The sequence below is a fragment of the Ictidomys tridecemlineatus genome, chromosome 7, assembly GCF_052094955.1.
Source record: "Ictidomys tridecemlineatus isolate mIctTri1 chromosome 7, mIctTri1.hap1, whole genome shotgun sequence".
Classification (NCBI taxonomy): Eukaryota; Metazoa; Chordata; class Mammalia; order Rodentia; family Sciuridae; genus Ictidomys; species Ictidomys tridecemlineatus.
The window spans coordinates 19,206,954-19,221,787 of record NC_135483.1 but is presented as its reverse complement, the minus strand read 5'-3'; the positions used below and the strand labels follow the sequence as shown (position 1 = coordinate 19,221,787).

Sequence of the window (14,834 nt, the reverse complement as noted above, 5' to 3'; positions counted from 1 at the left end):
CCCTGTTTTTCTTTTCTCTTCCCTTCCCTTCCCTCCCTCTTTATCCCCTTGATTCCTTTTTCCTTTTATCTTTCTTTCTCTCTCTCTCTCTCTCTCTTTTTTTTGGTAGCTCTCTTTCACTGATAGCCTAAGGAAAAAGAAAAATCTGGAAGAGTTTCATATTCACATATTAGAAAAAAAAGACCGATGAGAAAAGATTAGAGATCATTCAACTGAATGAAGAGAACATCGATCAATGATGTCATAGAGCACCAAGTAGGCTTACAAGGGCTCCTTGATCGCTAGTAGAAAGGTCCTGTATATTTGTACTCTGTAGGCAATCTAAGGCGGTGGTCGGAGTTCTAACTAACTATAGGTGATAAATATGAGAGGGACATGTGACTGGATAGGACATTGTGATGGGTTTTACTGCTCACTTCAGGTAAAGTGATGGAATTTATCTCTTTGGGAGATCCACCATGCAATTTATGTCCTTAGAGAAGTGTCACAAAGCACATTCTGAACCGCTCTCCCGAATGCCTTCAGATCACTATCTCCATTTACAACTTCCTCTAAAAAATCTTTCATCAGTTTGCATTTTAGACTGTCATCCACAATGTTCTAGGGAATTAATTATTTCCTAACAAAGCCAATCCACATTAGCTTATTTGCCTGTCCTAGATGACCATGTATACTTACTTTCAGTTTCTAAAAACAGTCCCTGTGCTTTCTGTTTCCAGGTCAGCTGCTACACCCCATGTAAAAGGCAGAAAATAAAATGAAGATTTTTCAGTGCAAGATGCGGTACTGGCTGATCCCAGCTTTTTTGGCAATTGCATATTTCTGCACTATCGTCCAGGGTCAAGGTAATTGAAAACTTTAACAGAATCAATAGGGCCTGAGAGTATAGCTCTCTTGGTTCTGATTGTTGTTTTAACCCACTAGGATTAATAGTGCTTCATTGGTTTAATTGTGTTTCTAGGCAAGCCAATATGTTAACTCAGTTTACCAACTGTTTGTACTGTAGAAAGGTACCATAGCTTTGATGAGTATTACCACCTCACCAGTTAACTGAGTGTATTAATTTTGAGGTCATTGCTTAAGTAACTCCTTCTGAAAATACCATGCAAGTTTAATCAGCGAGAATCAAATTTTCATATTATAAGATCAGTTCTTTTAATAGAGCTATAATATGCATGTGTGTATATCCTAATTGTACTTCATCCCCCATATAAGTGTCTATAAGATATTTATACCCACTCATACTTGGTCCTTAATTTTGCTCCTTTCCTTGAAAATGGAGCACATAGTTTAAAGGCTCCTGGCAACCCATGTAAAGCATTTGTAATGATTACTAGCTTTGTTTTAATTGAACTTTGTGAGATCTACTCTTTGTATTATTACTGGGCTCCTAGTTTTTATTTTTTATTTCAATCTTATTTTATAACATAAATCTGTGGTTGAGAAACTATAGACTTGGCCCATTGCCTGTTTTTATGAAGCAAGTTTATGGGCTCACAGCCATGCATATTTGTTTACATATTCTCTGTGGCTGCTTTCTTGCTATGATGGCAGAGTTGAGTAGCCATGACAGAGACTGTATGTCCTTCAAAGTCAAATATATTTACTCTCTGGCCCTTTACAGAAAAATCGTGCTAATACCTGAAATAAGTGCATAGTATTCATGAGTGTGTAGTGATGTAACTAGACAAACATGGTAATCCTGCAGAGACTGAAGTGTTGGTGATGAAATGTCATTTATCACAGAGCAAGGAAATATAAATGTGACAAAGTGTTTTTAGGAATGTTAATGCCTAATGTTTGGAGTTGAGTGTTGTGGAAAACTCAAATGCATGAACCACCTCACCCTGCTTCCTTAAAGGGAGGCTTATCTGTCTGGAAAGGAATAGAATTAAAACTCTTTGCAAGCTCAAAAAGCTTTTACACGGTGTGTTTTTATACCCATATTTTCAACTGCTTCATTTTGCACATAGTGGGAAATTAGGTAGACAAATTCTGCTTTCCTTGTTTACATTGGTAAAAGAATGTTTTCAGCAGTGGTGATTGGAGAAGCAATGATGGGAATCATAAACAACTCACTCCAAACTCAAGGATGCAAGATACAGGTCCTGAGGAACAAAGCATGGGCACGTTGCTCAACTCTTTAGTGTTGTCGTCTCAGTCTAGCTTAGTTCTTCAATAGTCAGTCATCGAGTAACATCACTAGAACTCTTCTGGGACATTTCCAAGGGTGCGATCTACCAGGTATTCATTGTTAGCCAGTTTAAAACAACACTTATGGTGCACGTTCTGTGTGTCCAGTTCACGATCTAGAGCCAAATAGGATTTTATTTATTTTATCTTCAAGCAGCTTGCTGTCTACTAGAGAGACAGACATATAGGCAGATAAGTCACAATATAAACTTTGTGCAGTTATGGCAAAAGATGAAGGGGGAAAGATATATGGAAGCCAGGTTATAGAAGATTTTAAACAATTATGTTTTTTTTTTTTTTTTAAGAAAAACACTTTGATAACAATATTGGTGGTACTACTTCTGTTTGTAACTTATATGGGTTTGAGGGATTGGAAAAAGTAAGAGAAGTTAGACCATTAAAAGACATAAAATTGTTAATGAAATTGGTGTGGAGAATCTGAAGTATGTGATATGATAGAAAGAAGAGAATGAATCCAATAATCACTTAAGATTACAATGATTCAATATGGAGATGGGTGCAGAAATGGGAAACATCAGCTATGAGTCTGAGTCTAAAACCCCAGGATCGAGACCTGAGTGGATGGGATCTTTCATTTCAACCCTTGTGTTATTACTGCTTCTGTTTGTTTGCCTGATGATGGCTCACTATACCTCATTACAGGCAGTGAACTCTCTTTTGATGTCTTATTTCCAGTACAGAATGATTGCTTCAGTCATAATAGACATTGATTAAAGAGATTAATAAATAGAGCAGGTATTTGAAATGGAAACAATGAGTTCAATCCTAGAAAAATATATGAAGCTGAAGTTGTTTTCGGGGGCATCCAGGTGGAGATGACTGGTAGGCACTTGGTGGGGAATTTAAGAGAAGGATTTTGGGACAGGAGATTATATTTGAATTTCATTGTACCTGGGAATTAGCTGAGAAAAACCTTTAAGGTAGAGTTAGAAAGGGATAGCTCACGGGAAGAAGGAGTGTGAAGTCTGCAGAGAATTAGCAGTTAAGAGTTTAGTAGAAGAAAATGACAATTCAAAGTGTCCAAAACAAATTCAACTATCAGGAGAGTGCTGTGGCCTAGAAGTGAAGGCTGAAAATGACTTTCTTTCTTTTTTTTTTTTAAATTTTTTTTATTTTTTTAATTGTTGGTCGTTCAAAACATTACACAGTTCTTAATACAGTTTGATTCAAGCGGGTTATGAACTCCCAACTTTACCTCGTATACAGATTGCTGTATCACCTCAGTTACCCTTCCATTGATTGACATATTGCCTTTCTAGTGTCTGATGTATTCTGCTGTCTGTCCTATTCTCTACTATCCCCCCTCCCCTCCCCTCCCCTCCCCTTTTCTCTCTCTACCCCTTCTACTGTAAATCATTTCTTCCATGTGTATTATCTTGTCTTACCCCTCCTTTCCTCTTATATATCATTTTGTATAACCCTGAGGATCGCCTTCCATTTCCATGTGATTTCCCTTCTCACTCCCTTTCCCTCCCACCTCTCATCCCTGTTTAATGTAAATCTTTTTCTCAAGCTCTTCGTCCCTACCCTGTCCTTGTTTACTCCCCTTATATCAAAGGGGTCATTTGGTATTTGTTTTTTAAAGATTGACTAGCTTCACTTAGCATAATCTGCTCTAATGCCATCCATTTCCCTCCAAATTCTATGATTTTGTCATTTTTTAATGCAGAGTAATACTCCATTGTGTATAAATGCCACATTTTTAATCCATTCATCTATTGAAGGGCGTCTAGGCTGATTCCACAATCTTGCTATCGTGAATTGTGCTGCTATGAACATCGATGTAGCAGTGTCCCTGTAGCATGCTCTTATTAGGTCTTTAGGGAATAGACCGAGAAGGGGAATAGCTGGGTCAAATGGTGGTTCTATTCCCAGCTTTCCAAGAAATCTCCATACTGCTTTCCAAATTGGCTGCACCAATTTGCAGTCCCACCAGCAATGAACAAGAGTGCTCTTTTCCCCGCATCCTCTCCAGCACTTATTGTTGTTTGACTTCCTAATGGCTGCCAATCTTACTGGAGTGAGATGGTATCTTAGGGTAGTTTTGATTTGCATTTCTCTGACTGCTAGAGATGGTGAGCATTTTTTCATGTACTTATTGATTGATTGTATGTCCTCCTCTGAGAAGTGTCTGTTCAGGTCCTTGGCCCATTTATTGATTGGGTTATTTGTTATCTTATTGTCTAATTTTTTGAGTTCTTTGTATATTCTGGTTATTAGGGCTCTATCTGAAGTGTGTGGATTAAAGATTTGTTCCCAGGATGTAGGCTCCCTGTTTATCTCTCTTATTGTTTCTTTTGCTGAGAAAAAACTTTTTAGTTTGAGTGAGTCCCATTTGTTGATTCTAGTTGTTAACTCTTGCGCTATGGGTGTCCTATTGAGGAATTTGGGGCCCGATCCCACAGTATGTAGATCATAACCAACTTTTTCTTCTATCAGATGCCGTGTCTCTGATTTAATATCAAGCTCCTTGATCCATTTTGAGTTAACTTTTGTGCATGGCGAGAGATAGGGATTCAGATTCATTTTGATGCAAATGGATTTCCAGTTTTCCCAGCACCATTTGTTGAAGATGCTATCCTTCCTCCATTGCATGCTTTTAGCCCCTTTATCAAATATAAGATAGTTGTAGTTTTGTGGATTGGTTACTGTGTCCTCTATTCTGTACCATTGGTCCACCCGCCTGTTTTGGTACCAGTACCATGCTGTTTTTGTTACTATTGCTCTGTAGTATAGTTTGAAGTCTGGTATCGCTATACTGCCTGATTCACACTTCCTGCTTAGCATTGTTTTTGCTATTCTGGGTCTTTTATTATTTCATATGAATTTCATGATTCTTTTATCTATTTCTACAAGAAATGCTGTTGGGATTTTGATTGGCATTGCATTGAACTTATAGAGAACTTTTGGTAATATTGCCATTTTGATGATGTTAGTTCTGCCTATCCATGAGCAGGGTATATTTTTCCATCTTCTAAGGTCTTCTTCTATATCTTTCTTTAGGGTTCTGTAATTTTCATTATATAAATCTTTCACCTCTTTTGTTAGGTTGATTCCCAAGTATTTTATTTTTTGGGGGGATATTGTGAATGGAGTAGTTGTCCTCATTTCGGTTTCAGAGGATTTGTCGCTGATATACAGGAATGCCTTTGATTTACGCGTGTTGATCTTATATCCTGCCACTTTGCTGAATTCATTTATTAGCTCTAATAGCTTCTTTGTAGACCCTTTTGGGTCTGCTAGGTATAGAATCATATCATCTGCAAATAGTGATAAGTTAAGTTCTTCTTTTCCTATTTTAATGCCTTTAATTTCTTTTGTCTGTCTAATTGCTCTGGCCAGTGTTTCGAGGACTATGTTGAACAGAAGTGGTGAGAGAGGGCATCCCTGTCTTGTACCAGATCTTAGAGGGAATGCCTTCAATTTTTCTCCATTCAGAATGATGCTGGCCTGTGGCTTATCATAGATTGCTTTTACAATGTTGAGGTATGTTCCAGTTATCCCTAATTTTTCTAGAGTTTTGAACATAAAGGGATGCTGTACTTTGTCGAATGCTTTTTCTGCATCTATCGAGATGATCATATGGTTCTTATTTTTAAGTCTATTGATGTGGTGAATAACATTTATTGATTTCCGTATATTGAACCAGCCTTGCATCCCAGGGATGAATCCTACTTGATCATGGTGTATAATTTTTTTGATATGTATTTGAATCCGATTCGCCAGAATTTTATTGAGGATTTTTGCATCAAGGTTCATTAGAGATATTGGTCTGTAGTTTTCTTTCTTTGAAGTGTCTTTGTCTGGTTTCGGAATCAGGGTGATGTTGGCCTCGTAGAATGAATTTGGAAGTTCTCCCTCTTTTTCTATTTCCTGAAATAGCTTGAAAAGTATTGGTGTTAGTTCCTCTTTAAAGGTTTTGTAAAACTCTGCTGTATACCCATCCGGTCCTGGGCTTTTCTTAGTTGGTAATCTTTTGATGGTTTCTTCTATTTCCTCTATTGTTATTGGTCTGTTTAGGTTGTCTATATCCTCCTGACTTAATCTGGGCAGATCATAAGACTTCAAGAAGGAAGATGGCGGCTATATGCTGGAGGAAATCCCAGAAAGAAAAACTTTACATTCTATTGGCTTTAGTGTTTAGGAAAATACATGAGATCGTTGAGAAAACTCATCTTATTTCTACCATGACTCCTTTTAGTTACATGATTAATTTTGAGCAAGGGATAAAGAATATGAATTGCTTTAGTAGATTTGTTTTCTCATTCTGAAGCAAATATAGTAGTGAGCTCCTGTGAGTTAGCTATGTTGATGCTAAATTTCATTCACGTAGGCATGTTAAAAGTCATGTTTATGAACAAAATCGAAAAAAGGTCATGTGGTAGGCAGAATAATGTGCCCACAAAACTGTTCACTTCCTGATTTCCAGAAACTATGAACATGTTATAGCATATGTCAAAGGGGAAATAACATGTTGGATTGAATGAAGTTGATAATCTTCTGACTTTAAAATTATAGAGATTATCCTAGATTATCTGGGTGGCTCTAATATAATCACAAAGTGCTTTAAATATGGAACATGGGGGCAGAGGATCCAGCGTCTAGAGTACCATGCTAGAAAGACTTAAAATATGGCTGTCTTTGAAGGTGGAAGAGGGCCATAAGCCAAGGAATGTGTGTGACCTCTAGTTGGAAAAGGCTAGAAAATGGATTTTCCTTATTCCTTTCTTTGGTCTATACCCAAAGGACTTAAAAACAGCATACTACAGGGACACAGCCACATCAATGTTTATAGCAGCACAATTCACGATAGCTAATCTGTGGAGCCAACCTAGATGCCCTTCAATAGATGAGAGGATAAAAAAATGTGGCATAAATACACAATGGAATATTATTTAGCAATAAAAGAGAATAAAATCATGGCATTTGTAGGTAAATGGATGGAGTTAGAGAAGATAATGCTAAGTGAAGTTAGCCAATCCCAAATAACCAAATGCCAAATGTTTTCTTTGATATAAGGAGGCTAATTCAGAGTGGGGTAGGGAGAGGGAGCATGGGAGGAATAGATGAACTCTAGATAGGGCAGAGGGGTGGGAGGGGAGGGGAGGGGCATAGGGTTATAAATGATGGTGGAATGTGAGATCATTATCATCCAAAGTACATGTATGAAGACACGAATTGATGTGAGTATACTGTGGATAACAATCAGAGATATGAAAAATTGTGCTTTATATGTGTAATAAGAATTGTAATGCATTCTGCTGTCATATATAAATAAAAAAAGAAAAAGGAATATAGCCTACTGGTACCTTTATTTTAGTGCAGGATACCCATTTCAGATTTCTGATCCTTAAACCTATTAGATAGTAAGTATCTATTGTTTTAAGGCACTAAGAATGTAAAATTTGTTACAGCAGCAGTAGGGAACTAATACAGTTAACATTAAAAAGGCATACAGGCTGGGATGGGGTGGGGCTGTTGTTATGGCTCAGTGGTAGAGTACTTGTCTAGCACATATGAGGTATTGGGTTCAAACCTTAGCAACCACATAAAAATGAAATAAAGATATTGTGTCCACCTATAAATAAAAAATAAACATTTTTTTAAAAATTACAGGAAATTAATTCCCTCTTAAATTGTTGATCAACAGAATGTACCTTATCACTTGGTCTCTTCATGTAATAATTCATAAAAATCTTTCCCCTTCCCAAAACTGTAAACCCACATTGGCTTGAGGAGTTGCATTTACCTGGATTATTCTGGCATCTTCTTTACAAGACAAGTTGTAAATGAACTGGTATGCAAGAAAAGTAAGGTGTTGACTGTAGGGAAAAGAGGTGTATAGCAATGACAGAATGGTTGTATCAACACTTTCTCTGAATTTCACAGTAAATATGCTTTGGTTTCAGCAATGTTTGTTTTGGATGGTTAAAAAAAGGAACCACAGAAGGTAAAGTGACTGTCACTTAAAAACCTCAAAGCATATGAAATTGGAGACTTTTTATGGAGACTAGATGTCACTTTATAAAGGCCTCTGTGTCCACACATTTCACATGTATTTTTCAGTCAAATATATTTGAACATTGAGAGTATTTTTCTTACTTTTTTTTCTGCATTTTTGTAATGGATCATGAAATTAAAATATATTAAATTCCAACATGATTAAAAGAATGTCTCTCAAAATTTAATTAGTCCTATTTATAAAATATTTGGGCAATGTATGTAACAGAAAAAATAAGTGACATAAAAACTAAGGGTTTGGGCTGGGATTGTGGCTGAGTGGCAGAGCACTTGCCAAGCATGTGTGATACACTGGTTTGAGTCTCAGCACTGAGTATCAATAAGTAAAATAAAGGTCCACTGACAACTAAAAAATATTTTTAAAAACTAAGGGTTTTGGTTTTTGTTTTAGATCCCTTAGAAAAAATAACCGAATAACTCTCTGCTATTTAAAGTTTTTTTAAAAAATATAATAAGTAGTCTTTTCAATTTAGGACCCTTAACTGTGCTTATAGAGGAAAATACTCTCAGTGTGACCTCTACTATAACATCTCTATCAAAAAGAGATTTTTGGTTGCACATAAAAGGAATTTTCTGTGGCCAACTTAAACAAAAAATGTATACACTAGTAGGTCATGCAGTAGCTCAAATAATTAAAATAAAATTTAAGTAATCAAACTTGACAAAGATAAGAACATGGGAACCCGTGGCGATAGAGTTTGCAGGATTGATGACAATTTTGCACACAGCATGTCCTGGCAATGACATCACCAGAGCCATTTATCCTTCTTTCATTACTGGACTCAAGTTTCGGATTCTGGGAGAGTCAGCTTGACCTGGTGTGAGTCATTTTCCCACTTACCCAGGGGAGCATGGGGAGTGGCAGTGCAGCCAAGGTTCTCTGAAGTAGAAAGACGGTTTTCCTTGGAAGAAAAGCAGGGTGCTGTTTGGTAAGGAAGAGGGGAGACGTTAATGGGTACTGTGAAGACCACAGCTATGTGTTGCAACAGTGTTGTGTGTGCAACAGCATGTTCTAAGAAATCAGTGAGAATATTTCACTAGAAATATTGTATAGCAATGAGGGTCTCCTTCCACCAACCAATGTGAGAGAAAAAAAAAAAAAAAGACTAGCGTTACCCTAGATTAGGTAGAGAGAAGTGATGGGAGGGGAGGGGAGGGGATGGGGAGATAGGAAGGTTAGTAGAATGAAACAGACATTATTATTACTGTGTGTATATATGTGACTGCATGATTCTGCAACCTGAATACTCAGAAAAATGAGAAATTATATCCCATCTGATTCAAATGTATGATATGTCAAGATCATTGTACTGTCATGTGTAACTAAGTAAAACAAACAAAAAAAAGAGATAAATCTTTACATAGATTACTACTTGTCAAAACAGTGAGATTTCAAAATGAATTGAAAAGAAAGAAAGAAAAGGAGGAAACAGCAGAAAATTGCCCTTTAATTAGCAGTCAGATTGTGAAATAGAATTTCATAAATCCTCATGACAGGGAGGCTTCAACAGAATGACAGAAAGTGCCTCTCCTGCCTTTGGGCTCCAAAGGGAAAGACTGCAGTGAAATGCTTTGGCTTTGAAGAAAGCGTTCCTTCTGAAACAAATCACTATCCGATTATTATGGTTTGGACGTGAGGTGTCCCCCAAAAGCTCACGTGTGCGACAATGCAAGAAGGTTCAGAGGAGAAATGATTGGGTTGTAAGAGCCAATTAAATCACCCAATCAGTGATTTAATCCTCGACAGGAATTAACTGGGTGCTAACTGAAGTGGTAGGGAGTGGCTGGGGGAGGCGGGAATTAGGGCATGGCTTTGGGGTATATATTTGTATCTGAAAAGTAGAGTCTTTCTCTCTGCTTCCCGATCACCACTATGTGAGCTGCTTCCATTTTCCACACATTCCACCATGATGTTCAGCCTCATCTCGAGCCCCGAGAAATGGAGGCAGCCTTCTATGGACTAAGACCTCTGAAACTGTGAGCCCTCAAAGAAACTTTTTTTCCTCTGTAGATGTTCTGGTGAGATCCTTTAGTTACAGCAGTGAAAAGCTGACGAAAACACCCATACAGCAAACAAACCAACCAACTCTATATTTTTGGCAACAGGACTCACCCTGCACCAGAAAAGATAATGATTTGGATCCTCCACCTTCCCTTTTGGGGTGAAGTTCATGGACTCACAAGTGTTCCATTGGGCCTACCCTGGTGCAGGAAGTCTTGCTTCCCCATGCGAAGGATGAGTTTGTCAGCTACCTCTAGGTTCCTGGTGTGTGCCAGAAATATAACTATACATTTAACTTTTGTTCTTTTTTTTTTTGAAAAATAAGGACATAAACTGACACAAGTTAGCTTATGAGTCAAGTTCAGGCAAGCATTTGTACTTACTGGAAGTTAAGTACAGTGTATATGCAATAGAAAGCCCTTCCTTTGTGCTTGCTAAAAGAAAAAAAAATCATGGGTCTGGTATTAACTATATACAAATTTTTGTTCCATGAGATAAGAGCAATTATTTCTCCATGAAACTAACAGTGTTTCTGTCAATTTTGCTGCCCTTGGTTTTGGCTCAGGTCCCAGGACCTTCCAAAAGGGGAAAAGGGCTAACTTTGAAATCCACAACTGTGACCTCATGCCTCTTTCTTTTTTAACTAGCATTTCTTTTTTCAATGTTTTTTCCCCAAAGGCAAAAACTTAAAGGGATTGTGAACTTTGTGTCTAATCATGATTTTCTTGTAGCAATTATGAGAGTTATCTAAATCCTATAGACATTAATGTGATGTGTTGATAAAAGGTCACAGTGGTATTGCTTTTTGCTAGCAGTCACAATGCAGCTGTAGTCATATGAATCATTTGTAAATTAAGAAGAACGTTGACTATTGTTGGATTTGGTTGTTGCATTTTCTCCAGACTTTGTGTCCTTCAACAATCCCATACAAGCCAATGCTAATCTGGTTTCTAGAGCACCGTCTGCATTGTCTGAGCACTGTGTATGATGTCCTCTGTACTTTTTTGCTGGGGGTTTAGAAGGTTAGCAATTGATGTTGAGGGCTATTAATGCAGAGAAAATAATAAAGTAGCCTACATGGGAAAGGCTCTATAGATTTAGAATTTCTCTGCTCTCTGTGAGATCTCAATGTACCTGGTAGTGGTAGAGGGCTGCTGGTAGAATCAGTTGACTCTTTTGGAACCATCTAGATTGAGGCCCCCATCTTATGTACTTTTCCACTTGATGGTTCTCAGGCAAGCTGGTTTTCTTTCATCTGCACAGTCAATGCAGAACTTGGCCAATGATATCTACCAGCCCCGTGAGTTGATTTGACTCAGAAACTTGGATCTAGTATTTAATTTTTTTAATTCTTATTTTTAGTTTTCTCCCATAAGTAACAAGAACCTATCGTGCATAGGTTTCTTCCCAAGTTGAAGACTGAGCAATATAGTAAAAGTTTCTCTATTCATCCTAATGCTAGGTTTAGCCACCTTCCACTTCCATTTGAAAATAGTTGTCCTTATGATAAATTTGTACTTTCTGATCAATAGAGGGAGGGAGAAGCAGTGAGTAGGGAGAGGGAAGGGGAAGGAGAGGTACTGGGGTCTGAATTAGAACAAGATATATTCCATACTTATATAATTATGTCAAAATGTATTCTACTCTCATATAAAACTAAAAAGAATCAATAAAAAATTCCTGCTTTCCCATTAACCAATGAAAGGTAAATTCTTTCTTCCATTCATTATCAAACTCAGAATGGGAAGCTGATGTGTTTGTCCCACATGACTAGCACTCTCTACTTATGGGTAGTAAGAAACAACGAGAAAGTGAACACTGTTCTTATGATTGTGTCTTTCAGTGCTTTCTGACTTCAGATGAGGGAATAGTTTGTAGAGTAGTTAATTCTTCATGCATCCAGCTCAGTGAAGGGTGACTTCTTAGTGTAGATCTTCATCCAATCAAATAGTGTGTGCGTTTCATCTGGGGTCAATAATTTTCCCTCACTAGTATGTAACCTTGAGCAAGTCTCTTAGGTGCTCCTTGGTTCCTTTATCCGTAGAATTGGGATAGCAATACATTTTTGTGAGGACTTAAATGAACTCAACAGATGTTTGAGGATTTTTGAGCTCAAAGTTAGAGGAAACAAGGGAAAAGGGGAGGAGATATTTATTGACCACCTATTATAGTACATTATATCCATTAGCTTATTCAAAATTATCATCTTGCCTTTGCAGAAAGTATTGCTGTCACCTTTTCTAACACTGAGAAAACCGATTCTTTGGAAAAACATAATCACTTGTTCCATGTTATTTAGGCAATAAGTGATGGAACTGGGAATCATATTGACATACAAGCCCCATATGATGCCACATGCTATTTTATAGGACACTTGTTTCCTTCTCCTATACTCTGTTTCCTGAGATAAAAAGGCTGGGTATAAGAGTGGGTAATGAGTGCTAACTTTCCTGTTATTTATTAACTTTTCTTTCTTTCTTTTTTTTTAAATAAAAAAAAAACTAGATATTTTTAGGTATTACGTAATAAAAACCTTCTTAACTAAAGTCCTTCTTTTGAAATTCTGGAACATTTATGGAGGGTGCTGAAAACGTGTTTTAAAATTTGAATGACTTACTCAAAAAGCAGCTACACATTTTGATGATCTGTCGAAAAATGATTATTAAATATTCTGGGTGGAATCATGACCCATGTACTATGTATCTGACAGGTTTAAGTCAGTTAATCTTGAAGAGTTGATCCAAGTTTACAAAACAATTATCTTTTATTTGATCCTTTGTAAGCCTGTGTAATTTCTTTCTCAGGTGTTTTAAGTGACTATCTTATTACCATAATATGTTCTAATATCCTTCTCAAATATTATATCATTAAAAATATTGGATCACCACAGTGAGAAACCAAAAGTCATGCGTACAGTGGTCCCAGTGGAGAAGATTATAAATGCTCACAAGTTCCAAGTAGGAAATTCATCTTTACAATATAATAGAGGGATTTTACAAAATTGGCTTCAGTTTTTAAACTACAGTAGAGAATGAAATTCTAACACTTAGTTCTTTGTGATAAGGAGTCATATTTGACAAATAGGTGTCTGTTAAGTAAAAAACAAATGCCCCCCCCATTTGCATTATTTTACAAACTGAACATTAATGGGGTTTTAGAGAGAGCATAGTTTGAGGCTGATGAAGCATGTGTATTTTGAATGTTACTTTGATTTTTCAGTTTAAAAAATGAAGTGTGGACATTTCCATGTTTAAACCATTTTATTCTTCCTTTACAGTGGCTCCACCCACACGGTTAAGGTATAATGTCTTATCTCAGGACAGTATACAGATTTCATGGAAGGCTCCAAGAGGGAAATTTGGTGGATACAAACTTCTTGTGACTCCAGCTTCAGGTAAAAACAACCAATAAGAGCATTAGCATCTTCTTTTGTATAGGTAGTTAGAAGTGATGCTTTAGGGATCATTTGAAAGCTCTTTGTTTTATTGAATCTTTTGAGCTTGAAATCTCACCTTGCAATCAAAGAAATTATGTTCTCCAAAGTACAAAAAGTGATCTTGATCTCTCTGTAATTAATTCTCTTCAGGTCAAATTTCCAGAGCATGGAAGAATCTCTGTTCAAGTCCAATGATGCTTCAAATGTATAATACACCTGGGTGTCATGACTATTTAAATACATTATAATCAATTAACTTGATAGAATGTTATAATTCAGAAATTATACCTTATTACTGTAAAGGCTAAGTAGAGATTGTAAAAATAAGTGAAATATTAAAGCAGGAAAAATATAAGTTGAACAAATTTATCAATCATGAGTATAAAGTAATATGTAAAAAATTTAATTAAATTTTAGTTGAATTTTTCTTTGTCATATTTATGCTTCTATTATATAAGTATGATAAACTGAAGGGGATTGCATGGTTGTCGTGGAAATGAAGAAGGAATCAACAACTGGACTTTTTAGTTCAAACCCTGGTTTGGTAATTTTTAAGTAGTGTGATTCTGGAGAGGTATTTAATATCTTAGTGCCTCTGTTTCTTCTATGCAATGTGCCAGGCAATGTTAGTGACTTCCTTGTGGAGGTTTCATGAAGGTAGATTTGGGGACCTGTAACATTGGCATGAGAGCTTTTTATGAAATGCTAAAGATTAGGTCTCAACTCCAAACTCCTGAATTGGCATCTGAATTTTAAGAATCCCTAGGCAATTCCTATTTGTATTAAATCTGAGAAACAAGACAGACAGCTGAATCACCTGGATTCTTGCTTGGTCACTAAAAAGGGCATTTTTAAAAATTAAGAAATACTATGCATAGGCTCATTAGAGTGACTTTCAGTTGAATGACAGCAGATGCCAATTTTTCCTGTGGTGGCCTACAGAAGTGACTCACTTGGAGAAAGAAGCTCTTGATTCTCAAGATTGGGTCAGACACTACATTTTGGAGTGCGTCCCAATTATGAATTTTTTGGACTTTTAAAAATAGTTGGTTTAGGGGCTGGGACTGTGGCTCAGCGGTAGTGCACTTGCCTGGCATGTGTAATTTGATTCTCAGAACCGCAAATAAATAAATAAAATAAAGGTCTATTAACAAATATATA

General features: G+C 36.7%; 1 protein-coding gene across 6 annotated transcripts in view; it reads left to right on the top strand.

Annotated features, from left to right (window-relative positions):
* Window positions 1-14,834, top strand: part of Col14a1 (collagen type XIV alpha 1 chain) — a 201,287-nt gene that overhangs the window by 17,127 nt on the left and 169,326 nt on the right. For all 6 annotated transcript variants that reach the window (XM_078016744.1, XM_013357064.4, XM_013357058.4 and 3 more), the window contains exons 2-3: window positions 720-845; window positions 13,515-13,631. In XM_078016744.1, the coding sequence (XP_077872870.1) occupies window positions 758-845; window positions 13,515-13,631 (205 nt within the window). In that variant the 5' untranslated portion in view covers window positions 720-757. The remainder of the gene's footprint in view (window positions 1-719; window positions 846-13,514; window positions 13,632-14,834) is intronic.